The sequence below is a fragment of the Chionomys nivalis genome, chromosome 14 (assembly GCF_950005125.1).
Source record: "Chionomys nivalis chromosome 14, mChiNiv1.1, whole genome shotgun sequence".
NCBI classification, from domain to species: Eukaryota; Metazoa; Chordata; class Mammalia; order Rodentia; family Cricetidae; genus Chionomys; species Chionomys nivalis.
This window is the reverse complement of record NC_080099.1, coordinates 44,444,621-44,471,590: the sequence shown is the minus strand read 5'-3', so window position 1 is coordinate 44,471,590 and position 26,970 is coordinate 44,444,621. Positions and strand designations below refer to the sequence as shown.

Genomic DNA, 26,970 nt, shown 5'->3' with positions numbered 1-26,970 from the left:
TGCTGCGCAAGCACGCAATTTACCACTGCGGAAAGGAGCCCTCGGCCCCGCCTCCCTAGAGCACTCCGGGCCACGCCTCTTATAAGAGTCCCGCCCCTTATGGGAGTCCTGCCCCTCGCTTTGCTGTCCTGGCCCGGGTTCTGAGGCTTGGGTTCTTGAGGCTAGGGCGGGGAGCCGTGGCATTATTCATAAGATACAAGGGCCGTTTCTTTTTGGGTGGGGGTCATATCCTCGGGAAACCGAGTCATCCCGTCCAGCCGCTAGCCCCAAACGGATCTTGGGGCAGTGGTCCCTCTCTAGGAACCTCGGAAGATCTGACCACCCTGCCCCTCTCAAGCGCAGAAAGCCAGCTTTTCCCAGTGCGCTAGGAAGATTTCCACTCGTCCGGGAAACGAGTTCGGAGGGCAGAACCTGTGCCAGACGTGAGGGTTAGACCGGTGGCCAGAGCCCCTCCTGACCTCCCGACCACCCATGAAGACCCAGACTTGAGCCGCACATTCCTCCTGGGGGGGGGGGGGGGGGCGGCGCAGTCACGCGCACATCTCACTCACACGCGTAAGGCTCACGCTCTCCGCCCCGCACACCTGTGCTCCGCCCCTTGGTCCCTGGCCCGCGACGCGTGAAGGCATTTGGGAACCCGGGACAGTTTCAGAGGCGCCCCCCCATCCCCTCCATTTCCCAGGCAGGAGTGGTCCGGAGCCTGCCGCGGCTCCCAACCGGCCCACATCCTCTGCCATCCTTCCCTCCCCCCGTCTGCCGCGGCACCGGTATCCGCAGCCACCAGCCCGGAGCCGGTGAGGCGGCAAAGGGGGGAGGGGGAGGAAGCAAGGGATGAGCTCCGGGAGGGCGTCGGGGGCCCTGAGCCGAACGAGGACGCCCCTGGAACAGGGACCCGAGACAGAACAGGAGCCGGAGACAGAACCAAACCACCGGTACCGGGTGGGCCAGGTGGTCAGGGTGGGAGGAACCAAAAAAGAAGGGACCCGGGAATGCAGGGAGGGATGGGGGCTGCACGAGGCCTGGCTCAGGCTGGTGTAGAGGAGGTAGCAACACTGACTCAAGCGTGTTTTCTGGGCTCGTTGTCTGAGAATTTCGTCCCATCTTGTGCTGCAGTGTCCTTGGAAGGGACGGGGGCGCGGGATGAGCTGTAAAGGATAGCTGTCTGGATGTCAGAAAAGTGGGGCTGGGGCGCAGCAGAGGGCTTTTGTAGATGCCGTCTGGCCTCCAGCCTGCGGCGGTTTTAGCCAACCAGCACCCTTAGTCCGGACAGCTCCTTGGTTCGGTAGGGGGTGGGGCGGGCCTCCTATTGCGGATCCTAAGATGCCTTCCTACTCTGCGGGTACCCAGCTGCAGCCCACTAAACCCAGGAGGCGCCCTGGCCCGCGCTCGCCCCCCAGGGCCTCATGTCGGAACCACAGCCTGGCCTGGAGCCGCCCCAACATGGGCTGTACATGCTCTTCCTGCTTGTGCTGGTCTTCTTCCTCATGGGCCTTGTAGGCTTCATGATCTGCCACGTGCTCAAGAAGAAAGGCTACCGCTGCCGCACGTCTAGGGGCTCAGAGCCTGATGATGCCCAGCTCCAGCCCCGTGAGTGAGGAGCCTAGAACCCTGATTAAGGCACCTTCCTTCCTTACCCTTTTCCCCCAACTTTTTTTGGCCTCCCTGGCCGATAGACCCAGCCCAAATCCTGATGCAGCCCAAAAGACAGCTTTATGCTGCTTTTTTGATTCTGCACGTAAATTGAATGACACCCCCCGAAATAGAGGCTAGAGAAGGGGGTCCACTCATGGTAACCCTGGGGCCCCATTTCCTCTCCTACCTTTTCTAGCCTGATGCATGAAGGCACATAGGTAAAGGGATACATTTTCAGCCATCCCCCCTGGGGCCATCAGGTCATATTCCCCCAAAGCTGACTCATTTCCCACTTCCTTGCCAACCTCTTTCATCCTTCAGCTGAAGACGATGACGTGAATGAGGACACAGTAGAGAGGATTGTTCGCTGTATCATCCAAAATGAAGGTGGGTATAGGCCAAAAGCTTGCTCTTTCCCAACTGTCTCTTGCCCTGACCTCCACCTCCACTGATTGCTTCTCCCTCTCCCATCAGCCAATGCTGAGGCCTTGAAGGAGATGCTAGGGGACAGTGAAGGAGAAGGGACGGTACAGCTCTCCAGGTGAGCTGGAAACAAGGGCCAGCATAGCTTACCTTACCTTGGAGTACCCGCTCTAATATAGTTTTCCCAAGTTCCATGGGAGTTGGGGGAGGGGGTGGACAAGGCTAGCTAACCTATGGGAGAAGTTTTATAGAAACCCTTTACCCTTTATATCCAATCTAGATACCATGCAGGCTAGCATTCACCTCTGGTGTCACTTTCTTTGGTTAAGCATTACTCTCTTTAGTAACCAGGGTGGAAAGGAAGAATGTGTGACCACTCATTTCTTAACATTGAATTTACTCAAGACAAAAGGAGTTGGAACCTGGGAAAGGTGGGGTTTGGAGAGGATTAAAGATCATGTTGAGAGAACAAAAGAAATGGCAGGAAGGGAAATGGAAATCTCATTTCTGCTCCATTCTGCTTTCTTCCTGTGGTCCAGCGTGGATGCCACCTCCAGCCTGCAGGATGGAGCTCCTTCCCATCATCACACAGTGCATCTTGGCTCTGCAGCTCCTTGCATCCACTGTAGCCGCAACAAGAGGCCCCCCCTTGTCCGTCAGGGTCGCTCTAAGGAAGGAAAAGGTCGCCCCAGGCCTGGAGAGACCACTGTATTCTCAGTGGGCAGGTGGGGATACAGTGGTCCAAGAAAAGGGAGATTAAGTTGGTGCCCAATACTTTCCTCTGAATGACAGAGCAACTGCAGCAGGGGTCAAGCTGCACAAAGTATCTGTCCCACAATCTCAGAAGGCCTCCCTACCCAGGCCATAGAAGTTGCCATCAACCCCAGGGAGGGAGGTTTAGGTCACCTTTGGGCTGTAGTCCTAAGCTGCATTGTTCTCTTCCCACCCAGATTCCGAGTGACACACATTGAGAAGCGCTATGGCCTACATGAACATCGTGATGGTTCTCCTACAGACAGAAGCTGGGGCTCTGGTGGGGGGCAGGAACCAGGGGCCAGTCAGGTGGCTGCAGGAGGGCAGCCTAGGACAGGGACAACTGCTACTGAAAGGCTGCTCCCTGAGGCACCGCCTTCCCAGGCTGTAGCCACCCACCCAGTGCAGAACGGAGGACTCAAGGATGACAGCCTAGTCCCTTGTACACTTGAGGGAGCCCCTGGAACCTCTGCAGAACTGAACTTGGGCACTAGAGGAAGAGGCCCAAGTCCAGAGCTGCTTAGTCAAGAGGCAAATGGACAGCCAACCAAACTGGACACCTCAGGTCAGCAGGTATGAAGACATGGTCAGAGATGCATTGGGCAATGGTGGACACACATCTTCTGTCCCTATGCTGAGCAACATTGATTATCCACCTCCTCTTCCCACTGAACACTTCCCCTTCTCTCAGGAGTCTCTACCACCAGACGCAGGGGGTATACGAGGCGAGTCTCCCTGAGCTCGTGATCAGGTAATCTCATCCTCCTACCTTCTACCTAAACCACCCAAACCCATCGACTCCCTGAGCCCCTGGGGTGAGCTACAGGCTTAGTGTGTGTTACAGATTCCTTGGCTGGTGGTGGGGAGTGGGAGTAGGCATAGAGGTCCTCCAGGAGTTAGAAACGGTCTCTGGAGAACTGGTCAATCAGAGCTCAAACAGGAAGCAACAATGTCCCCCTTCCTTTCTTCCAAGCCTCAGTCTTCACTGTGCTGATGGATACCAGCAGGCATTGCCAGGGTATGGATAGCCATGAAGGCTCTCCCCTCCACTGGACAGCACTGCTCCTCAGTTGAGGGACCAGCTCTACTTCTATCGGGAGTTACATGGTCCCAGGCTGAGGGACCTCAGGAGGAGCCGCTCCCATTTCCCAACCCCTCATTCTTTTTCCTTTCCCTACTTGCCAATGGGTTGCCTGGCCTGCCTTCCCCAAAATCTCGCTCCACATGCAAGAGCGTGGCAGCTGGGACCAGGCCCTACCCGTGGTGGGCCCCTAAAGCAATAGCACCTTAAGCTCCCTGCCCTCTTGGCACAAGAGGCCCAGGCCCTGGCTTGGACTTCACGCCCTTTATTCACTGTCAATAAATCCGCTCAGACCATTACAGTTGCTTTGCATCCTGGCTCCAGCTCCTTCTGACTTCCAAGACCTGCTCTTTTCCTGGCTCCAGGCCTGGTGACCCCTGCATTCGGGGTGGAGTTGGCCACAGAGGCAGGGTGAAGACAGAGATGAGCCAGAACCGTAAAATGCTTTAAGGAATGGGTACCAGCCCCAAAAGTTTTGGGATATTTTACCACCCTAAATATGGGGTGATGGTAAAAAGTCAAAGGAGTAGTACCGGCCCAGAGATGACAGAAGAACAATGTGGGAAAGGAATGGGTTCAAATCCCAGAAATGGGAACAGGGCCAGCTTCTATCCCTGGAGGCGAGAGTGGACATGGGGGAAGATTGCAGCTTTTGCCTATGTTGCTCCAGTTCATTGCGGGGGTGGTTTCTGTCAGCATGGAGATAGGGGCAGTGAGCCCCGGCCTTCAGGTGAGGGGATCTGGATGGCCAGGATCCGGGGCTTTGGCTGGTGGGGGAGGTGGTGGGCGCATCTGCAGGGGATATACATAATCAGTGCCCCAGAGTCCCTCTTGGGAATATCCCTGTCCATTACCTCAGCCCAGCATATAAAACAGGACCCATAGGAATGACCCTTCAGTACAGTCTTCTCCAAGACAGGCTCTTACCGGCCTGAGTCGAGGCACCATCATGTCCAGAGGTCCTGGGCAGTCTAGGACTTTGTCTAGAAATAGAAACCAAAAGTCAGTTCTCAAGCTTTGTTGGGCTCCATGCTGCATCTCCAGCACTTAGGATAGTGATACTTTATAAATACTTGTTGACTTGGCAAAAAATAATCACCGGCCTGAGCTATAAAATCCATTAGTCCATCCATCCTCACATACTTAATGCACAACTGCTCTGTACAAAGGACCGAAGAAAGGGGGTGGAGTACAACAGCTCCCTCGAAGTGGCTATTGAGAATCCCATATCACACACACATGCACGCACAGAGGGGCGCGGGGAGAGCATGCCCCAATGCGACCTTATTCAAAGTGAAGTAGGTGTGGCGGAAGAGATGATACTGACTCTACAGTCAGGGCATGTGACTCGGAGAGATGGACATACTAGAGCGTATCAGAAAAGCTGAGTATTTCACGGTGAAAACTAGGGGGCTGGGGATCTAAGGGTAGATATGCTTGCCTAGCATGAACAAGATCCTAGTTAGATCCCCAGCACCCCAAAAAATATAGAAATTAATCCAAAGATAAATACTATATCTCAGAGTTCAAGGATACTAAGAGGAAAAGGTACATTTTAGGATAATGTAAAAATCCCATGAGAAAAGATAGCTAATTTTGAAAATAGTGATCTAAAACATCCATGTTTCCTATATGCCAATCACAATGTTGTATACCCTTTTTTTTCCTTCTTCATTTTGGTTTTTCGAGGCAGGGTTTCTCTGTGTAATAATAGCCTTGGCTGTCCTAGAACTCACTTTGTAGACCAGGCTAGCCTCTGACTCAGAGATCCACCTGCCTCTGCCTCCCGAGTGCTGGGATTAAAGGCGTACACCATCACTGCTCAGTGATGTATACTCTTAACAGACATCTTGGTTAACTCTTTTTTTTTCTTATGTGCATGAGTGTTTTGCTTACATGTATGCCTGTGCACCACATGCATGCCTGGTGCTCATTGGGATCAGAAGAGAGTGTCAGATCCTTTGGGACTGGAGTTACTGATGGTTGTGAGCTCACATGTGGGTACTGGGAATCAAACCTGAGTCCTCTGCAGAGCAACAAATGCACTTAAGCACTGAGCCATCTCTCCAGTCCCTGATAATTCAATAAACCAGTGCCTTTCCCTTTACTTTCTAAAGACTATAAACCAACCTAGGCTAGTGACTTATACTTCTAATTGTAACACATCAGGAAGGCAGAGGTGGAAGGAGTGCTGGTTCAAGGCTAGCCCTATCTCCAAAGACTAAAGTATAAGAAGAAAAAGCCTAGACCAAGTGTAGATTTGACTGTGAGAACAAAGGTTTGACTGAGTGAATGCTTTCACACCAGGGCCCCACAGTGTGAGAGAGGTCACCCAGTTGCCAGTACAGTAAAATGTTATATCAACAAATGATTTATACACTCCTGAAATATTTCAGGATAAATCCCATTATGGAAAGGAGGAAAGCTATGGCTTCACAAAATTTTTATAGACTTGACAGCAACTATTGAAGAAACGGGTGTTCCCAAAGCTCTGCACTGGAATACACTCCCATGAGTTTGTCCAGTGATCTTTCAGATGTACTTTTACTATAATGCTAGTGGCTCACAGCAACCAAGGACCAGACAGGTTAAGCCTTCCACCTTGAGTCATACAATAAAAACGGACTAAGGGGTTTGAACCTAGCTCCAAATCCAAGTTCTCCTCCCCGACAATATGCCATGGACCTCTTACTGCAAGGTACACCCAGGGCACACAGGCACAGGTAAGGCAGAGTTCAAACTTCATCCTTGCCATTACTTATGCTCCAAGACCCCACTTCTCGGGGCTGGAGAGATGGCTTGGTGGTTAAGAGCACTGGCTGCTCTTCCAGAGGTCCTGAGTTCAACTCCCAGCAACCATATGGTGGCTCACAACCATCTATAATGAGATCTGGCACCCTCTTCTGGCATGCGGGCATACATGGAGGCAGAATGTTGTATACATAAGAAATAAATAAATAAATCTTTAAAAAAAAAAAAAGACCCCACTTCTCTCTACTCACCCAGAGGCAGAGCAGGTGCAGCGGATCCTTCCAAGGCACAGGTGGGTGCAGGAGGCGAAAAACTGGGAGGAGAAGGGGATGGCAGCGTCTGGAGACAGGGTAGGCAGACAGTCATTCCTGGAACATTTAACTAGCATTTCCTCTCACCCCACTCTCAGTTTCTCTCCCATTTATTCTCAGTACCAAAAGCAGCCAAATGAGGGTTGTAACTGACAGATATTTCCGTAGTCAGTATGTACTGAATAGTTATTATGTGTCAGGTATGTCATGACAGGGCAACACAAATTCAAACACTTCCTGTGTCCCGTGGGGCTAAGGAGTTTCCCTCTGTCATCTCTAGTCATGACAGTAAGCCTGCTAGAGCAGCTGTTGCTTCTATCTTACCCACGAGGAAGGTAGCTCAGAGAAGGTAAGTAACCACTCAAAGTCATGCTGTGGCAATTTGTACTCAGGCCTATCTGGCGCTAAAAGTCCCAACCTTCTAAGAAGGGTGCCTTGGTTTCTCTTTTCCCTTTCCAGTCAAAGCACACAGTGAGGACTAAGCTACCATAGGAGGCAAATGTAGGGAGGAAATAAAGTTTTAAGATTAATATAGAGCATTGTTGAGGTGAGGTGAAAGGGTCACCCCAGAGGTTACTTGGGAACCGAGGGAGAATGAAGCTTCACCTGTTCAGGGTCAGAGAATTCAGGTGGCCCTGGGGGACCAAGCAGTTCCTCTACCAGTAGAGATGGGAAAACTCCAACACGGCCCCCAAATTCTCCCCTCCAGAAGCCATCATCTACACCGTCTTGAGCCCTGGGCAGCAGGCGGATGAGTGCCCCTTCAGGGAAGCTTAGCTCCTCTTCACTCTGCCCAGTGTAGCTATACAGGGCCCGGGCCAGGAATGCTACAGGAGCCCAGGAGACAGGATAAAATGAGCAGTGGGCTGTGGTACACTACTTGATGCCACTCTACCCACAGCCATCCAGAAAGCTGTATCTATCTGCACCCATGGTCCCTGAATCCGTAACTTACTTCTCTTACCTGTGGGCTCTGCTCCTGAGGGATTGCTGCTGCCGTGGCTGCTCTCAGGAAGGGAGAGATCCGGGAAGTTGAGATATCGTTCAGGGACAAAGCCCGCTTCGCCATGCTGGTTCCGAGCCTGCTCACCCAGCAATGTGAACAGGTATCAGACTTGCTCAGCAGTCCATGACCTTGGCTCTTTGCCACTCAGGTTTCTGGCATTACCTGAATGAGGCCTCCCACTGCCCCCAGTCCAGGGTCCCATACTTACCTTAACCCATTCATCAGCATCTCCTTCCTCGATGACCTCCAGCCACTCACCCTCGGTGATAGTCAGCTCATCCTCACGTCCTGCCTGAGCCCCACAAGGAAGGAGTCAAGATTTGCCCCACCCTTGCCCATTGCCCATCTGAAGTTTCTATACCCATTCACACCTGGTAGCCAAATACCACATGTGCAGGGCAGGGGAGAGATCTGGTAGCCAGGGTTTGGGGGGCAGGCTCTTCAAAGAGCTCCCCAGCCTCCTCACATTCATCGAAGTCAGAAAGCTCAGCATCCTCAGCCTGGAGAGGGTAGAGGACAGATACTGTCTCAAATACTGCGTGGATCTCCCACAAGTCTCTCTTATCTCTAAGGGACACTGGGAATCCTCCTTCAAGGCAGTACCCCTCAACCAATCACCATATCTCACAATCAAAACCACCACAGGGCTGGATGATACTAAATAATAGCAAAGACAACCATTAGGTGCTATATATGCTTCATCTAACCTTCAGTATAACTCACCACTGTTTTGTATAACTATATTAACCTCGCTTTACTTTTGAAGAAACAGGATCACAAAGGTTAAGCAATCTGCCAAGGCCAAACAGCTATTAAGTGGAGTGGCTGGCATTCAATTAACTTACAGACTGCTCCCAGAACCATGGTTTATTTTATTCATTTTACTCTATTTTATTTTGGATTTTGGTTTTTTCAAGACAGGGTAGCCCTGGCTGACCTAGAATTCATTCTGTAGACTAGGCTAGCCACGAACTTACAGAGATCTGCCTGCTTCTGCCTCCCAAGTGCTGGTATGCCACCACCACCCAGCAGAACCACGGTTCTTAATCACCATATCAGAAGTTTATTGAGAAACTAGGCAGTATCATCCCGGCCTCATGATAATCCTCTGAATTAGATATTGTGAGTCCCATTTTCGATGTTCTACCTTCTAACAAGGAATTTTAGCCTCCCAATGTGCATGGTTAGGGAAAAGGAGGAACTTACCATGGGAGAGAGATCCCTCTGGGACAGCCGAGCCTCACTAAGCCGTCTCTCCTGTTCCACCTCATCCTGGGCTTGGGTCATGGCTGGCTTCAGCCAGCACTGTACATCTAGGCCAGCCTCCTGTAGCAGGGCCAGCCGGGCAGCCCCTTTCACCTGGCTCACCTGGTGTGAGGAGGAAGAGATAATACCCTGGCTAGCTGTGTCTACCCTCTGCTCCCCTCTTTTTCTCTACCACAGTGGAGGTGGGTTAGATGAGGAGGCAGGGTTTCAGCGGCTCTTGGACCAGGGCTGGGGCTCACCTGTGCCCGTCGGATGTTCTCCCGCACTTCCTGTAGCCGCTGTTCTAAGCCTGGGGCTTCTCGCTCTGGAGCCTGCTGACGCCTCTGTTCCAGTCGCTGCAGGACCTGGTGAGGATGGCAGAGGTGGGTGGAGATGCTGTGGGCCATAGCTTACTCTGAGCCCAGGACTTCGCTAGTTGCATCACTTGCAATGTGTCATCTACCTTCCCTGTGAGGTAGGTATTATTATTGGCTCCATCTTAGTGATGAGGAAACCAAAGTCCAGAAAGATGAGGTCATTCCTTACCCAGACTTAGAGAACTCACAAGCAATAGCAGAGAATACAAACCCCAGTCTGTGTAGTTCTGAAAGCTGTGCTCTAACAGCTGAATCATACTGTTGTGTTAAAATTCCTTTCCCTCCTTCCTGACTGCATCAATGGCCCCCACCTCTCAGCTATTCTTACCCACCCCCAATACCTGCACCCCCACCTCACCCGATGCCCATGATGCTGGATCTTGTAGTCCCGGGCAGCCCTGCTTGTCCAACGCTGAACCTCTTTCTCCAGGCCACTCTCTCCAACCATCCCTCCTGCTCCCCGCTCCAGGGCACACACCTGAGAAAGCCAAGGAATATTTGAGAAAAACAAAACAATTCTACCCTTCTCATCAGTTCCTTTTCCTTCTTCATCTTTTTAAAATTCTTTTTTAGGTTTATTTTATTTTGCGTATGAATGTTTTCCCTGCGTGTATGTCTATCTGCACATCACATATGTGCCTGGTGCCCGAGGAGGTGGTGATCTCCAAGTGCATGCTGGGAATCAAACCCGGGTCCTTTGCAAGAACAACAAGTACTCTTAGCCACTGAGCCAACTCTCCAGCCCATTCCTTCTTCATCTTGACCTCCAGTGTGAGGGACAAAGAGAATGGACTGAATGCCTTTGTCTGTAGACACAAGTATGTACTCATGTAGAGACAGGCCCAGGAATGGAGTCAGAGTGAATGACAGAGGTGGAATGAGGAGAACAGGGACTGAACTTTGGTCTGAGGTGTGTTTGTGTTCAGATGGAGATGAATGGAATTTTGAAATCCCCTGTCCAAGGCTGAACTACCAGATCAATACCAGAACAAGGACAATGAGACAAGGGATCTACAGCATACTTATGTTTAGATTTGGCCTGTTTCCACAAGCACGGTGGTCTCACCTGATCAGTCCCTGCTGGCTGGAATTGCTGAGGTGGGGTCGGGGAAAAGACTCCAGGCCCCTGAAGAAACAGCTTCACATCTTGTTCCCAGTTTACCTAGTGTTGGATAATACACAGTCACTCACTTGCCACCCATCCAACCCTGTCTCCAGATCTTCTTGGAAGAAAGGTGAGCGCTGCATTGGGTGGGAGAGGAGCTGGATTCCAATGAAAAAGCATGAAGCATCACTAGGGAGCACTCACAGCTCCAGTCCTCACCTGAGAAGTCACCTGTCCCCCATGGCGGGCATGTTCCAGGACCATCTCTGCAGCTTCCAGCTCCGTGTGGCTTAATAAAGTGAGGGGGTCCCTCAAGTATTCTGACAGCTCACTTACCAGGACCTGGAGAGAACCATAAGGTACCATAATATATTAGGTGCATGCAACCCATTCTCCCAGGCCTCTGGTGTAGACTATCCATCCATGCATAGGGTATACACATGAGCGATAGAAGGAGACAAGAAACAAGACTGTTTCTAATCATAGACAGTCATGTTTAAACCACTTCATAGTTTAAGAACTTCCACATCCGTTCCCTTTGAACCTCATCAGTGTTATGATGTGGGCAAACTGGGATTAACTCCGATGAGGAATGCGGAGTCAGATGTCTAGCATGACAGAGCCACCAAGAAGCAGAACCAGAGCCCACTCTAAGCACTAGCACTGGCCAGCCTGGGAAGAAGGAGAAACAGGGGTGGTGTCTGCATTCACTGAGGGCAGGAATAGTCTGGATGAGTACTGGCCTTGAGCAGGGCTGGCAGTTCCTCTTGGTAGTAGTGGGCAAGGTGAGCATTGGTGGCCACCAAATTTAGCAGGTACTCGTTGCGGGCTGCTCTCAACTGCTGGGAATACTGGGCTGACTGGGCAGACAGCTAGGGAATGGAAATTAGAGTCAGCAGGGAGTCCTTCCAAGGCCAATCTTAAACCCAGAACCAGAACAGATCTCACATTACTGAGTGTCTACTACATGCCTGGTGCTACACCAAAACCTTCACATAGAACACTGCCTTAAAAAGCCTCACCTGGCATCTGCATGCATCGAAAAATGCAAACTGTGTCTTACCAGACCTCACAGGAGCTGACCCCTGAAACCCTTTTCACGAGTGTGTGTCCTGTTCTCTCAGATCGTTGAGCCTAAGTGACTCTCTCCTCAGCTTTTGTACCCACCATTCCCTCTCCTCAGTAGGTTCTTCCCGCAGCGGCCCCCTCCTTGACACTCAGGCCTCCTGCTCCGTGAGATCTCCCTTCTAAATCACACCCAACTATTACCCTTCATCTGACTATTCACATTCTCTCTAAGGATCCAACTCCATGAGTCCTGTTCTCACTCCATCCCCAGGGGTGGGATATTGCCTAGCACGTAGAGGTGCTCAAGAATCACAAATAAAGGGACAAAGAAAGGTATTGATTGTTTCCGCTATACAAATGAAGAAAATGAGGGTCAGAGAATCCATGGAGCCACCTGACGGAGTGCTTACCACATGCCTGCCAATGAAGCACTAGGAAATTTGGAAACCTAGGTCCAACCCATTCTTACTTTGATGCCACTGGACCCCCAAACACTAGGCTATAAATGCCTGTATTCCCCCAGACCTTGGTGCTCAGTTTTTGGAGGCTGGTCCGAGAATGGAAGATCCCATGGTCACTTCGGTTCAGCCTGTGCAGGCAAAAACAGTCAAGAGTCAAGCACAGTTGGGAAATTTTGATTCCACCCCATACTCCTCACATCACACTTTGTGTGTGTTGCTTGGTCATCCAAGAGCCCACCTGGCCTGGACATCAGCTGCCTTCTCCTGTGCCAAGGCCCACACACGTTCTCGCTGCCCATAGAGTTTCCGACTTCGGCTCAGTTCCCGGATGGACTGCAGCACCTCAGCCTGTGCCCGCTGAAGACTCTCTGTCCCCTAGGGGCAAAGATACACAGCACCCTGACCCAAACCATGGCTCATCCTACACTGGAGGTTCCTTTACACCATCCACCAAGACATACCTTCCTAAGCACCTGCTCCTTGGCACTCCTCCCGGTGCCCCCTGCTAGGTCACGGTATCTGTCAGAAGCCTGGAGCCGGGTTTGGCCTCCAGCCACAGTGGCATCCAGAAGGCAGCGCCAGGCACCAAACACTGTCCCGCTCCTCCTCAGAGAAGGTATGTGTTGAAGAGAGAAACACTCCGCTGGTTCATGAGACCCCTCCCAACCCAACACCATGAGAGACAGAGTGTCCCCCGCCCCCCAAGAGCCCATCAATCGATCAGTCCATTAGCTCAGCCACAGGATCACTCATGCCTTCCACCCCAACCCACAGTGTCCTTGCTGGGTCAGTTCCTCTGCTGCTGCTGTGTCAGCTCTACCTGCAGCTCACGTGCCTTCCCCTGCTCATAGGTCCTCATTTCCAGACAGCTCTGGGGCTGAGCTCCCCATCACCTCCAGCTCTGAGCAACTCACCTGCTGTCGACTTCCCCGCTCCGCTGCCCTTCCCTCTTCAGGAATGGCCCAGCCAGCTTCTGGAGTGCCTAGCGAGAAAACCACCATATCTTTTATGAAGACCCACCCCAACTGGGGAGAATTTCAAACCAGGGTCTAGAATATCACTCTTGGGCTATACAACATATACATTTCCAAAATGCCTTGTATTCACTAATTCATTTAATCCTTATAACCATGTGTGGAGTTTGGGTATTATTATTACTATTCCCATTTTATAGAGAAAAAAATGAGGCCAAAAATATTAAATAACTTGTCCAGGATCATGCAGATAAGTAAGTAGCAGAGAAGGGTTTGACACAAATCTCGCAGATTCTAGATATTTGTTCTTTTTAAAATTTTTTTGCAAAATCATTTGTTCTAATCAACTCACAAATTAAAAAACATTACACTGTTATTTGGTCTTGACCACAGTCAGGAGGGGAGGGCACTGCTGCCTGTGAAAAGGAATCTAGAACAAGAGGGAAGGTCCAGACAGGAGTCCCATACCTGGCCATACTCCCGTTCAATGGCTGCCCTCTGCTTGCTGTAGGATCTGTGGAGGTTGAGAATGAATGGTTACTGTTTGCTCCTGTTCTCCTACACTCAATCCTCCCCTCAGCTTGAGCAGGAGGAAGAGGAAACCAGCCCAGAGAGTGACTACATCCAGAGGGACTGGGTCTGAAAGATGAGAGTCCTTGAGATCACCTCTGGCAGCTGCAACCCAGGTCAGCCGCACCTTACAGCTCAGAGCCCCAGCAGGATCCTCCCACTCCTGGAGGACCAACTATGGGCCTGGAGGTGAGAGAACTGAGAAGATTCGGTGTCTGCCAGACTTCCAACAGGTCTGGAAGAGGAAGGGGATTATGTTCTGTTTTTGATTGTGGGGATGAGAGTGATGTGGGGTCAAGCAGTTTGAGGAAGGGGCTCTCTGTTTATGAATATAGCCCCAATATCTGAGGAAGCAAGCCTAAGGTGAGGGTCATGAATGGGTAGGCCAGCTCCGCCTGATAACGCCTAACCCTGGCAGATGGAAGCCGAAGAAGGAGTGGCTCTCGATCCTGTGAAGATGGAGTACGTGAACGTGAGGGGTCTGGGGCTACCTGATATCCTCCAGCAGATCCGCCTCCCTCTGTTGCCGGGTCTGAAGGATGCTCAGCTGCTCCAAGAAGCGAAGTTTCACCTCCTGGGCTGGCTTCACCTGTAGGATTAAAAAAGAGATGAAGATCCCCAGCCATGTACCCTACTCCGGCGTGGGGACCTACAAAACACCACACAGGGAGCGGTGAGGGGGCGGGGCCCGAGAGAGGTTGGGCTATTTCCTCGGTTTCTTCTGTGTTAGGCTTTGACCTCCTTGCCACTCCCTGTGTTCCACCCCGAGTCGAGTGTCCGTAGGCTCCCTCCGCTCCCCAAGACCCCCACGAAGTCCTCTTTCCCGGGCAAATCTCACTTTTCGGGGCGGCGGCTGCATCTCGGATCCAGCAAAGGCTGCCAGACAGTCCACTCCGGAACTCGAGGAGGCCACGCCCACGACAAGGCCCCGCCCCGGAGTTGGCCCGCTCCGCCCACGCTCGTCAAACTGCGCGCCGGGCGCGGAAGCACACAGGGGCAGCGGAGGAACTGAACCTGTTATTGCTACCAGTACCCCGGAAGGGTCCCGGCCGCGGGGCGGACGCAGCGTGCGCCAGGCGCTAGGGAGAACCTCGGGCTTCTGAGTCAAGACGCCTGGCTTCTATTTCTAGTATAGCCACTGATTCAGCCTGTAATTATTTCTGGTCATTCATTTACATATGCCTATCACCAGTCCCGACACTAAGTGAAGAAGACCAGGTGACCAGGGAAACTGAGTCACTGGACACCTGAGCGAAGATGCCTCTGACAAAGGGAGACACCTTTTCCTAATCCCTGCAGAACTGGAAATGCTAGCGTGAGAGGGGTAAGATGTACGCCCGGAGCCCGCAGAAACCAGTACAAAGGAAAAGCCGGGTACATCCTGGGCTCCAGGAGGCACTAATGGTATCAGTGAAGGGCACTAATGGTATCAGTGAAGGGGTGTGTACCCTGGAAAGCCCTGTCATCATTTTGGGTCTTTATGCCCCCCAGTTCACCAATTTTAGCGTGGTGTGTGTGTGTGTGTGTGTGTGTTTGCACATGCATGCCAGCGTACGTCAGTGGGACAATCTTGTGTGTTGATCTTTGCCTTCTACCTTGTTTGACACAGGGTTTCTTTTGTTTTTCTTCTGTGTATGACAGGCTAGCCAGCTTACAAACTTCGGAGGATTCTACTAGCACTGGAATTACAGGCACTGGCACTACAAGTCCGGCTCTTTTATGGGTTCTAGGGATTTGAACTCAGGCCTTCACACTTACATAGCAAGCAACTTTATCCCCTGATCCATTCCCTAGCCCCACAGTGTGCACTAAATTTATTTTACCCTGCAATCCCTCCATCAGTAAGGTTCTACTGCAGAGCACACGCAGGGTGGGAGGGGTGACATTCCTAGTAATCTATTTCCCTCAAATTCCAAGACCACCACCCCACTCCAAGACTTAATTGTTAGTTTTCCGATCTAACATCCAGACTCCTTGCGTCCAGCTCTTTCCCATAACCCACTGTTCCTACGGTGGCCAGTGACTGAAAAGAGAGTTAACATCATTTTATGCTTAAAATGTAATTGCTTCCCAGGAAAACCCAAGTGCCTAAAATCCAAATAGAATAGAGGCTACAAGGATGTGATGATTGGCCCCTGCAAGAAGCATTGTCTCCTCTTGTTCTGGAAAGAACAGAGACAAGGCTCCAACTGTCACCCACAACAACTGAGGAATTCCCCTAGACTTTTGTTTTTATTTTTCAAGACAGGGTTTCTCTGTGTAGCTTTCGCTGTCCTGGAACTGGCTTTGTAGGCCAGGCTGGCTTCGAACTAACAGGGATCCACCTGCCTCTGACTCCCAAGTGCTGGGATTGAAGACATGTCTCCTAGACTTTTTAGGAGATCTCACCTCAGTCCAAACAGGGATCCGTGGCTTTGATATTGAAGGGATTTCAAGACCAGCTGGTTGGGAGGCAGAGGCAGACGGATCTCTGTGAGTTCAAGACCAGCCTGGTCTACAAGAGCTAGTTCCAGGACAGGCTCCAAAACCACAGAGAAACCCTGTCTCGAAAAACCAAAAAAAAAAAAAAAAGACCAGCAGGTATAAGGAAGCAGAGTTGGAAATTTTTTATTCAAGATATTTTAATATAGGTTAAAGCACAAGAGTGAAGAAAAAAAATGCAATCAGAAGAAACTATGACACATCCAAGTAGGAGTGGTGGTGGTATGTATTTCCCAAGGGAGCGTAGGGGAAAGAATATTTGTACCCACTTGTGGATATGGGCTCCTCAAGGGAGTGCAAGCAATTAATTTGCCATTATCACTAGCCATGTTAGTGGTTCTGGTGGTTTTGGTGGTTCTCAGATTACATCTTTTCCTTTGACATTTTTGTTTGTTTGTTTTCCGAGACAGGGTTTCTCTTTGTAACTGCAGGGGCTATCCTGGAACTCACTTTTGTAGATCAGACTGACCTTGAACTCACAGAGGTCCACCAACCTCTGCTTCCCAAATGCTGAGATTAAAGGTGTGCACCACCGTGCACAACTCTCAGATTACATTTTAAAGGATTGCTAAGAAGTCTTTTTTTCTTTTCCTTCTATCTCTTTTGATAAGAGAGACAGACAGAATTCTAATACAGTGAACTCAAAAGCCACTAGAGCTGCACAAAGGACATATTACATATTCTGTCCTTGTCAATGGAATTTTCAGTGACATTCCTAGCAGGTTTACAGCTGGGAAGGGAGAAAGGCCTCAAGCAATTAATTGTACTGGGATTCTTGCTGTGTTACTTGCAAAGGCTTTAGCCAGAAGCTCTGACTAAGGGTTCCTCTCTGCCTTCTCATGTCCTCCAAATTTTTCCCTATTTTTTTTAGTGGTTTTTTTTTTTTTTTTTTTTTTTTTTCAAGACAGGGTTTCTCTGTAGCTTTGGAACCTGTTCTGGAACTAGCTCTTTGTAGTCCTTGCTGGCCTCAAACTCACAGAGATCTGCTTGCCTCTGCCTCCCGAATGTTTTTTGAGACAGAATGTAGCCTTGTAACCTTGGTGTCCTGGAACTTACTCTGTAGACCAGGTTGGCTTTGAACTCAGTGACCCACCTGCCTCTGCTCCCAAGTACTGGGACCAACAGTTTGTGTCACCATGCTTGCCTTTCCTTATCTTTCTATCTTGTCTCTCCTGCCACTCAGCCTCTGCTCCAGCCGCTGCCATCCGCCCACCAGGCCAAGGCCTCTTCTGCGGCACTGCACATCACGCCTGCTCCTGCTCCTCGCGCTCCTCTACCCAGCTCCTTACCTCTGTTTCTGCCCCTCGGGCTTTCATTCATTCCCATTCACCCAGGGTAAAGGCCACACCCACATCACTCAAGTTCTCAGTTAAGTTTCTTTGAAATGCCAAACTCACCTATGTGCATTTTCTTTTTTTATTTTGGGTCTTCAAGACAGAGTTTCTCTGTAGCTTTGGAGCCTGTCCTGGAACTTGCTCTGTAGACCAGGCTGGCCTTGAGCTCACAGAGATCCGCCTGCCTCTGCCTCTAGTGCTAGGATTAAAGGCGTGCGCCACCACCGCCCAGCCTGTGTGTATTTTGTTTCCTTTCTTCAGGCTCCACATAAGAACAAGAACCCTGTTTGTTTTGTTTATATCGTATTGTATTGGATTTGGCACCAATTAAATGCTCAGTACTTATTTGTTGAATGAATGAGTGTCGTTGAAAAATGACCTTCTTGGTTCCAAAGTTTATTAATAGAGACCCATTCTTCTTTGGTTCCCCTTTGCCCCAGCTCCCAACTTCAATCAGTCACCCCACTCTAGGGCCTGAGGGTTTCCAGTACATGGAAAGTGAATAAGATAGATTTGGACCTCATGCATATCTCTAGCTTCCAAATGTATGCTTTTCTTTAATGCAGTACAGCAGTCCTTATTCCCCACACCTCTCACTGAAGCACTATATCAAATATATAAAACAGGAGCTGCTCTTATTAAGGGCAAGTATTAGGGCTTATTGCTCAGAAGCATAATTTGTTGTTTGTTCCTTTCTTATTTTAGTGACTTCATAGTACAAAGGGGCTGAGCCCAGAAAGGGGCCATGATCATCCTTGAGACACAGTCTCAGGTCTCAGTCCAGTGCTCCTTCCATGGTACCATACTGGATTCCAGAGTCATCCATCAAGGGCAGAAGAAGCCCCCAGTGGTGTCTGCCATGGTGAGAACCTGGCTTCTCCTTTGGTTACCTACCTCCTCAGCTGCTGGCCCAAGGGTCATGTGAGGGGCTGGCTGGAGGGTGGGTTGGTAGTGCAGGGAGTTTGGGTGGGTAAACCGGGTGCCTGTGTTGGAAGGCTAGTCGGGCTGGGGGTTTGGGGACTGATGGGCTGAGAAGGACTTTCTGGACATGTAGCAGGCTCTCCCTTCCTCAGGATGAGGTTGTTGAGCTCCTGCAGCAGCTGTTCCTCTAGGGATCCCCGTGCCTGAGGACTGCTCTTTGAATGGGGGCCTGGAGAAGAGTCAGGTATCCTCTCCTCTTGGCCCAACATGTTTGCTTTGGAGAGGGGGGTTTGATCAAAGGACCTGTGGCTGGCAAGGGGAGACTCTGCCTTGGCTGTCCACTCCCATGTGGAAGAGAAGGCGGTCGTGTCCTTGGTAAGCTCAGGGAAGGCCCCGACCTCCTCATACACTGGCTCTTCATACACAGGCTCCTCCAGCTCATCTTGTTCCTCCACAGACCCCTGGGGTGACTTCATTGGCTGGATGGGAATGGGACAGCCGAGGATGGGCACAGTGTTAGAGTTTCGGTATTATCTTTTTTTTTTTCTATTTATTTATTTAAAATTTCCACATCCTCCCATCCTCCTATTTCCCGAGTTACGGTATTATTAATCCTTGATGTCACAACAACCCCATGCAAGTGGGTCACACTGCAAGACAGTGACATGCAAAGGGGTTAAGTTGCCCTGAGTCACATAGTAAGGAAATAGTAGTTGGTGAGGCTTGAATCCAGATCTATCTGGCTCCAGAATGTGTTTGCTTAAACCCCCTTTCTTCTGTTTCTCAGATTTGTAGTTACTTTCTCCTTCCCTCATCGTATCACCCCTCACTGTCTTCCTCTGTTACATAGACTGACGGCCTGCCTCAGAACAGACCCGTAGTGCACCAGGGCGTAGGCAGCACGGAACACACACAGGGATAGACACAAAGCCAGAGCAAGCACAATACTCACAAAGAACATGGATAAGGTCCTCCGATTGTGTAGCCGCCGCTGGACACAGGTGGAGTGGGGAATAGGGGAGGGAGAGACAGAGACAAAGTAAGACAACAGGAGACGGAGGCAGGAAGTGAGGGCACAAAGAATGTGGACAAGAGGGTCGTGGCGAGTGGGTGGGCATCTGGCACGCAGCCACGCTGTCTCCTCCTGCAGCATGACAAAGGTAATGGCAGGGATCAGCAGTTTAGGACATGCTGGGGTAGGGGCTCACCAGGGTCTGGTTGGCAGAGAGAAGGGTGGCTCCAGTGTCATCTCCTCGGATGGGCAGCAAGGGCATAGTGCCAAACTTCTGACGAGCAAGGTCAGAGGAGGAACGACGACGTAAAACCACCGACTGCTGGTCATCGTGCTGAGGAGACAGTGAGGTGTTGGCACTAGTGGACCTGGGAGGCACTGGGGGGTGTGGCTGGTCCCCAAAGGTACCAGAAGCCCAGCCTTCAGCCCCTTCCTTCTCCTCACCTGGGCTTTAAGAATGCTTGTGGTCCAGTCCCACATTTCGTCTTCATCAGTGCAGGACAGGCAGCTGTGGATGAACAGAGGGAATCAGGAAGCAGAAGGAGTCCTAGCACTAAGCATGGAGGAATGGAGAAGGGGACAGTAGAGGAAAGAGGACAGGGCAGGGCTGGGGAGAGATCTCAGTTCGTATAACGTGTTTGCCATGCAAGTATAGGGACTAGATTTGGATTCCCAGCATCATATCAAAAAGGAGCAGTTAGAGAGAGGGCTCAGTGGTTAAGAGCACTTGTTGCTCCTCCAGAGGACCTGGGTTCAACTCGAAGCACCCATGTGGTGGCTCATAACCACCTGTAACCCTAGTTTCAGGACCCCAGACATGCACATGGTACACAGATATAAATTCAGGCAAAATGACCCATACACATAAATCTTCTTGATTAAAAAGAAAAGAAAATGACCCATACACATAAATTTTCTTGATTAAAAAGAAAAGAAAAGCTGATGCTGGGATGGTGGCTAGTGCCTATCATCCCAGAGCTGGGGAGGTGGATACAAGCAGCTCTCTGAGGTTCCCAGCCTAGCCCAACTGGCAAGCCCCAGGTCCTCGTGAATGACACCTGAAGTTGACCTCTGATCTCTGCACACATGAACACATACACGCAGGCACACGCGTGCACACGGACGGGAAGCAGGGTGGAGCCAGACAAGAAGCTAGCAAGTTAGGAGGTACTCACAGGTGCACCTTATCCAGTATCAAAGTGAAGCCCCACCTGAAAGGCAAAGGGACCAGTGAGAGAATAACCAAAAGGCAGGGAGGTAATGACAGAAAAGCTCTAAGTCAGGGCTAAGAGGAACACTCACGGTGTTGGAGGTTTTAACTTCTTGCGGATTCCCAGGTAGACCTTGGCACCTTCCAGAGACCACTCCCGTTCTGGTTTAGAGCTCTGAGAACATGAACAGAGGCGTTAAGATCTAGAGCTACAAGAACATGGTGGTTAGGAAGATCAAGAAGTCATGGGTGCAGTGGAACATGCGATCGTGGAGTCAGAAAGGTCAACGTCAGGGAAGCAATGAGATTGGCGAGGATATGAGCTTAGGAGTCAGGGGCTGGTACCGTTACAGCCCCTGCTGCCTGACCGGCCACCCAACATTGCACCCCTCTCGCCCTGGGGTGTCACCTTCTTCTCCTTGAGCAGCAGCAGGCAGCGGCCACGCAACAAAAAGAACCTCTCCTGGAAGCGGCTTCCCAGCAAGCGAGGTGGCTCCTCACGACACCGTAACAGGCCCACCCGTGGGCTCTCCCGCCGGACTCCTGGGCACAGAAGAGCAATGCCGGGTGGAGGCTACTGGGAGAGAGGCTTGAGGAATGCTGGGCTGGGGGAGGAGGCTCACCTGTGAAAAGGCAGCCAGCGTGTGCCATGGAGACTTTTCTCAGGAGCAGAGAGGCTGAGCAGGGCTCTGGAAGCTGGCACCATTGCAGGGCCTGCTCTAGGACCTTTTCTTTGGGGTGCAGTGGCCTCTCTGAAGGGAAACGTTGACCGAGGCAGGTAGTAATCAGAAAAGCTAGCCAAAGACTGGAGCCCCCACCTCATCTCCCACTTCCATCTATCTAATCACAGACATTTATTTTAACCCTGATGCTATGCCAGCCAGGTATGCTGTCCCTGGGATACAGTAGTGGGGAGATCGATACATATGGTCCACTTTCTTGAAGCTACAGCCTAATGAAGGAGCCAACAGTAAACCGGTAATCGAGCAAAATAGAGACCAGCAATAATTTAAAAAAAATAATAATTTAAAAAAAAAAGATCTATTTTTAATTTGTGTGTGTGTGTGTTTTGTGTGTTTGTATGTGTGTGTTTTCCTGGAAGCTAGAGTTACAGACAGTTATAAGCTACCCAGTGTAGGTATTTGGAACAAACTTCTGGTCCTCTGTGGCACTCCCAACCACTGAACCATTCCTCCAGCCCCCAATAATCACTTTTAAATAAACAATATTTAAGAGACACACAGAGAACAAAGGGACAAAGGGAAAAGCAGGTGAGCAGTGAGGAAGGCTAGGCGGGCAAGGCCTGTTAGAAGTTGCATTTGCAGCCGGGCGGTGGGTGGCGCACGCCTTTAATCCCAGCACTCAGGAGGCAGAGGCAGGCGGATCTATGTGAGTTCGAGACCAGCCTGGTCTACAAGAGCTAGTTCCAGGACAGGCTCCAAAACCACAGAGAAACCCTGTCTCGAAAAACCAAAAAAAAAAAAAAAAAAAGTTGCATTTGCAGACGAGGCTCACCAACCTATTAAAAGATTAAGCAAAGTAAATTACATAAGATCATGGATGATATTTTTCATTTATTTGCTTGATTTGGGTTTGGGACGTTTCTTTGCTTTGAAACAATGCCTCACTATGTAGCCCTGTCTGGCCTGGAAGCCAGAACAGACTGTCCTCCACGTGTCCCTGCCTCCCTACTGCTAGGGTTACAGGTGTGAACCACCACAGCCTTCAGGTCGGATCTTATAGGAGCAAAGGTAAGACAAATGCCATGCGTCAAGAAAGTCTTCTCGGCACACCTTTAATCCCAGCACTCGGGAGGCAGAGGCAGGGGGATCTCTGTGAGTTCAAGGCCAGCCTGGTCTACAAGAGCTAGTTCCAGGACAGGAACCAAAAGCTACGGAGAAACCCTGTCTCGAAAAATCAAAAAAAAAAAAAAAAGAAAGAAAGAAAGAAAGAAAGAAAGAAAGAAAGAAAAGAAAGTCTTCTCGGGGGCTGGAGATATAGCTCAGAGATTAAGAGCACTGGCTGCACTTCCAAAGGTCCTGAGTTCAATCCCAGCAACCACATGGTGGCTCACAACCATCTATGATGAAATCTGGTGCTCTCTTCTGGTGTACAGGCATACATGCAGACAGAATGTTGTATACATAATAAATAAATACATCTTTAAAAAAAAAAAGAAGAAAGTCTTCTTGGAGGAACTAAACAGTCAGTGTGGCCTGAATAGGGATGCACGGAACTTGGTGGTGCACGCCTGCCTTCCATCCTCAGACACCTATGTCCAGTCCTCAGCATGGTGGAGAGAGGGTACTATGCTCTGGCAAAGAGACAGAGGAGATAGAGAATGGCTGATGTGGGATGGTCTCTGAGAAATAACTAGCAGCCATGCATTCAAGGGTTTGCAGGCCATAAGGACTTTTGAGTTTTATCACAAATTCATTAGGAACCGATCGGAAGGTTTTAACCATAGGAATCGTGTGATCTGGTTTATACTTGAAATGTTCATTTGACTGCTCTTCAGAAAACAGATTGTAGAGAGGCAAAAGCGGAACATTGTCCAGCCCTCCCCAGTCTAGAGCCATGCAGTTCAGTGGTTCCTATTGGGAGACAGACAGATAATGGTGACTCTGACTAGGGAGGTGGAAACAACAGAGATGGAGAAAAATGAATGCAATCAGCAGGACTAATTAATTGCAGCATTGAGTATGAAGATGAAGAGGGGTGGGCATAGGACCCTTAGGCTTCTGAACCTGAGAGCTGAGTGAACTGTGTCCTATTTGCTGAAAAAGAAAAGCTAGAAAACAGTTTGGGCTTTATAATGGAGGAGGGGCCTAGCAAGGGAGGAAATGACAGTACTGAAATGCCTGTGGGAATGGCGGTGTCACCAGGCAACTGCATATGTAAGTCTATAGTGCAGAGGAGAGATCTGAACCGGAGATAAAAATGTGGGCTGTCAGCCAGGCATGCTAGGGTATACCTGTCATCCCAGCACTTGGTAGAAAGAAACAGGAGAATTTCCATAAGATCAAGGCCAACTTCATCTACATAGTGAGTTTCCAGCTCACTGAAATTAGTTTGAGTGTCAGTTAATGGTATTTAAAGCCATGGGGAAGAATTTAAGTAGAAAAGAAGAAAAAAAAATGGCCCAGTATTGACTTCTGGCTCTTCTAACACTTCAATCAGGGCAAACAAGGAAAAGGAGCCTCCTTTGAGATAGAGGGGAAACCTTTGCTGAAGCTAAGAGAAGACTGAGAAAAAAAATCCATCCGCTATGGGAACACCTTCTCATGTGGATGAGTTGACTTAGTAAAATGGCCATGACATCTGGCAACAGGGAAGTCACTGATAACCTTGGTCATATGTCCACACACACAAATGTGTGATCATGCTCACCAAGCTCTCCGTGCTCAAGAATTTCAAATGTCACCCACAAGTCTGTCCCTGATGTTGTCCCTCGCATCTCCAGCACCTGGTTAGTCAGCTCCTCAGCAGTCAGTGTTGGGGACACCTAACATACCCAAAAAGAAACCATGTTGATTAGACCATTGCACCTGCCCTTCTCCCCTCCCCTCCAGTCCCTAAAAGACTGACCTTTAGGGTGACGCAATTGTCCGGGAGCTGCTGTTCTATATAAACTTCCATGATGAGATCTCCAGCCTGGGACAACTAGGGGAGATAAAGGAGGACATAGAGGTTACGAAAACACCAGGATGAAAGAATGCTTTCTTTGTAGCTCCCCCAACAAAAGTCTCCTTCCAGCCCTCACTCCCAGCATGCCTTGAGCCTTTGACTTGAGCTCCAGAACTGGTAGACTGCAGGTTTGGCCTCATGTGGTGCCACCTTAGACAGTGTGATGCAGTGGCTTCAAGAAGAGGTTTGCAGTCAAGACTGCTTATGTCAGCCAGGCAGTGGTGGTGTACTTTTAATCCCAGCACTTGAGAGGCAGAGGCAGGTGGATCTCTGTGAGTTCAAGGCCAGCCTGGTTTACAAGAGCTAGCTCCAGGACTGGCTCCAAAGCTACAGAGAAACCCTCTCTCGAAAATCAATGGGAGGTGGTGGTGGGGAAGAGGCAGAAATCTTTAATAATTAAATAAATAAAAATAAATAAAATAAAAAAAAGAAAATAAAAAAAAAGACTGCTTATGTCCCTTCTCTGCCACTCACCTACTATGATCTCGAAGAAGTGACTCAAGAGTCTCAATTCTTTATTTGAAAAAAAAAAAATGAGACTACCTACTTAATGGAGTTGTGTGGTGCTAAAATGAGATTAGAGATTCCTGGAACATAGGATGTCCTCAACAGTACTTGCTATTGTATTTTAAACAATATTCTTCCTGCCCCACCCCATATCCCCCAAGGACTCATGCTGGCCTTGAACTCCAAGACAGGTTTCACGTAGATCCAGCCTGACGCTGCTTACTATGTAGCTGAGGATGATCTTAAACTTTTGATCTTCCTGCTTCTACCTTCTGAGTGCTGGGATTACAGACATGTGCTACCACCATGTTCAGTTTTATGTGTGGTGCTGTGTGGATCCAACTGAGGGCTGCATGCATACTAGGCAAGTATATAATCTGAGCTGCATTCCCATCCCTGACCTGCAGAGGTCTCTGTGGCTGAACTCTTGATCCTCCTACCTCCACAACCCAAGTGCTAGGATTACAGGCATGGGCTACTAAATTTGGCTTTCCTGAGATCTCCTGCACTTAGAAATAGGGTGCTGGGGATGTATTTCAGTGAGAGACTGCTTGCCTAGGCTCTGTGAGGCCCTTGTTTTAGTACTCAGTACCACAGAGAAAGTGAAATACTGAAGAATCCTCACGGTAGAATAGATGATCAAATACACTACCCAAAGCAGTTTGCTCTGGGGATTCCCCATCTACCAAAAAGCCAAGAGTCAATGTGCAGGAAGACAGGCTGAAAGGAAGCTTTGCAGACAGAAGGCTCGGTTCCTATGGTGATGTCGTCCCTCCCGTCCCACTCAGCAGTCTAAGGCAGGGCAAGTTACCTGCACATCCTTCCAGGTGGTGATGAGACTGACCTCCAAGTCGATCTGAGCTGCCTGGTCAGAGTCAATCTGCAAAAGGGCCAAAAGTTATTTCCAGGGCTGCTAGGAAAGGAGGGAAGTGGGGCACATATCAAGGTCAAAGGGGAACTGGAGAAGAAGGTCAGAGGCCTGAAGAGCCAGGAATCAATGATGAGAGGACGCTGGGGGTTGAAGTAGTGGGAGAAGGAAGCTCAGGACTCTGGAAGGGCTTTTGGAATGAGAGTCCAGACGCTGAGTCCACAGGGGTGAGGTGGAGGGGTTGTACGGCAGGGTTAGGAAAGCCTTACATCAAAGACAGAGATGTAGCCGTCGATGAGCTCCTGAAGTACCCGCACCTCATGCTCCCCCCGCCCATCCGTCTGGAACACACTAGGTGCAAACAGGAGGGCCAGGTTTCGTGTGCACATCTGGTTTAGAGCCGCACACTTCTGCACCCTGCAGAGAGAGAGAGAGAAAGGTGGGGGGGGGAGAAAAGGGAGGAGAGGAGAGGAGAGGAGAGGAGAGGAGAGGAGAGGAGAGGAGAGGAGAGGAGAGGAGAGGAGAGGAGAGGAGAGGAGAGGAGAGGAGAGGAGAGAGAATGAATATCTGGGTCCTGAGTCCAGTCCATGCTCACCACTTTACCAACACATTCGTTAACTTGGCAGGCACTTACCCCCCTCTACTGTATGCTAGGGTCTAGGCTAAGTGCTGGGGTCAGTGAACAAGAAAGCATTGACCTCAAGGAGCTTTGACTATCTCAGGGACATAGTTAAGGTATGGGTGGTCATTACTGGAGCAAGTATCACAGGGTTTTTTTGTTGTTGTTTTGTTTTTTAAATATTTATTTATTATGTGTACAATATTCTGTCTGTGTGTATGTCTGCAGGCCAGAAGGGGGCACCAGACCTCATTACAGATGGTTGTGAGCCACCATGTGGTTGCTGGGAATTGAACTCAGGACCTTTGAAAGAGCAGGCAATGCTCTTAACCACTGAGCCATCTCTCCAGCCCCCAAGTAGCACAGTTTTTATGTGAAGGGCAATAATAAATATTTCAGGCCCTAAGAGCTTATACTCTCTGTTGTAACTTCTCTCAACTCAGCTGCCGCCTTGCTTCCCACCAAGATGATAATGGACTAAACCTCTGAAACTGCAAGCAAGCCATCACAATGAAATGTTTTCCTTTATAAGAGTTGCTGTGGCCATGGTGCCTTTTCACAGCCATAGAAACCC

The 26,970-nt window shown here is 49.9% G+C and overlaps 3 protein-coding genes across 9 annotated transcripts in view; 1 reads left to right on the top strand and 2 right to left on the bottom strand.

Annotated features, from left to right (window-relative positions):
• The first annotated feature begins 206 nt into the window (after positions 1 to 206).
• On the top strand, positions 207 to 3,985 carry Rell2 (RELT like 2). Of its 2 annotated transcripts, none has more exons than XM_057789019.1 (8): positions 207 to 939; positions 1,348 to 1,587; positions 1,954 to 2,019; positions 2,107 to 2,173; positions 2,595 to 2,780; positions 3,006 to 3,381; positions 3,500 to 3,559; positions 3,782 to 3,985. In XM_057789019.1, the coding sequence occupies exons 2-7, from the start codon at positions 1,404 to 1,406 to the stop codon at positions 3,545 to 3,547; spliced, it is 927 nt and encodes a 308-aa protein (XP_057645002.1). In that variant the 5' UTR covers positions 207 to 939; positions 1,348 to 1,403; the 3' UTR covers positions 3,548 to 3,559; positions 3,782 to 3,985. The 2 variants fall into 2 exon arrangements, with proteins under 2 accessions (XP_057645002.1, XP_057645001.1); XM_057789018.1 differs by having other exon boundaries at positions 209 to 932.
• Positions 3,971 to 14,646, bottom strand: Fchsd1 (FCH and double SH3 domains 1). 2 transcript variants are annotated; one of them, XM_057789017.1, is made up of 20 exons: positions 14,596 to 14,646; positions 14,249 to 14,346; positions 13,656 to 13,701; positions 13,128 to 13,195; positions 12,675 to 12,816; positions 12,452 to 12,588; positions 12,278 to 12,341; positions 11,428 to 11,556; positions 10,904 to 11,026; positions 10,646 to 10,741; positions 9,938 to 10,057; positions 9,463 to 9,567; positions 9,164 to 9,325; positions 8,329 to 8,457; positions 8,166 to 8,249; positions 7,916 to 8,033; positions 7,558 to 7,778; positions 6,892 to 6,979; positions 4,817 to 4,872; positions 3,971 to 4,681 (listed from the first exon to the last, which is right to left on the bottom strand). In XM_057789017.1, exons 1-20 carry the CDS (start codon positions 14,614 to 14,616, stop codon positions 4,616 to 4,618), a joined length of 2,073 nt encoding a protein of 690 aa, XP_057645000.1. In that variant the 5' UTR covers positions 14,617 to 14,646; the 3' UTR covers positions 3,971 to 4,615. The 2 variants fall into 2 exon arrangements, with proteins under 2 accessions (XP_057645000.1, XP_057644999.1); XM_057789016.1 differs by lacking the exon at positions 3,971 to 4,681 and having other exon boundaries at positions 4,702 to 4,872.
• A 3,310-nt stretch (positions 14,647 to 17,956) lies between these two features.
• Positions 17,957 to 26,970, bottom strand: part of Arap3 (ArfGAP with RhoGAP domain, ankyrin repeat and PH domain 3) — a 29,944-nt gene continuing 20,930 nt past the window's right edge. For 4 of the 5 annotated variants that reach the window (XM_057789141.1, XM_057789144.1, XM_057789146.1 and 1 more), the window contains exons 22-33: positions 26,047 to 26,194; positions 25,721 to 25,789; positions 24,304 to 24,378; positions 24,106 to 24,220; positions 21,339 to 21,467; positions 21,125 to 21,258; positions 20,808 to 20,890; positions 20,681 to 20,716; positions 19,950 to 20,013; positions 19,702 to 19,839; positions 19,446 to 19,484; positions 17,957 to 18,972 (exon numbers count right to left, since the gene is read on the bottom strand). In XM_057789141.1, the coding sequence (XP_057645124.1) occupies positions 18,490 to 18,972; positions 19,446 to 19,484; positions 19,702 to 19,839; positions 19,950 to 20,013; positions 20,681 to 20,716; positions 20,808 to 20,890; positions 21,125 to 21,258; positions 21,339 to 21,467; positions 24,106 to 24,220; positions 24,304 to 24,378; positions 25,721 to 25,789; positions 26,047 to 26,194 (1,513 nt within the window). In that variant the 3' untranslated portion in view covers positions 17,957 to 18,489. The remainder of the gene's footprint in view (positions 18,973 to 19,445; positions 19,485 to 19,701; positions 19,840 to 19,949; positions 20,014 to 20,680; positions 20,717 to 20,807; positions 20,891 to 21,124; positions 21,259 to 21,338; positions 21,468 to 24,105; positions 24,221 to 24,303; positions 24,379 to 25,720; positions 25,790 to 26,046; positions 26,195 to 26,970) is intronic. The other variant, XM_057789145.1, reaches the window with a different exon arrangement.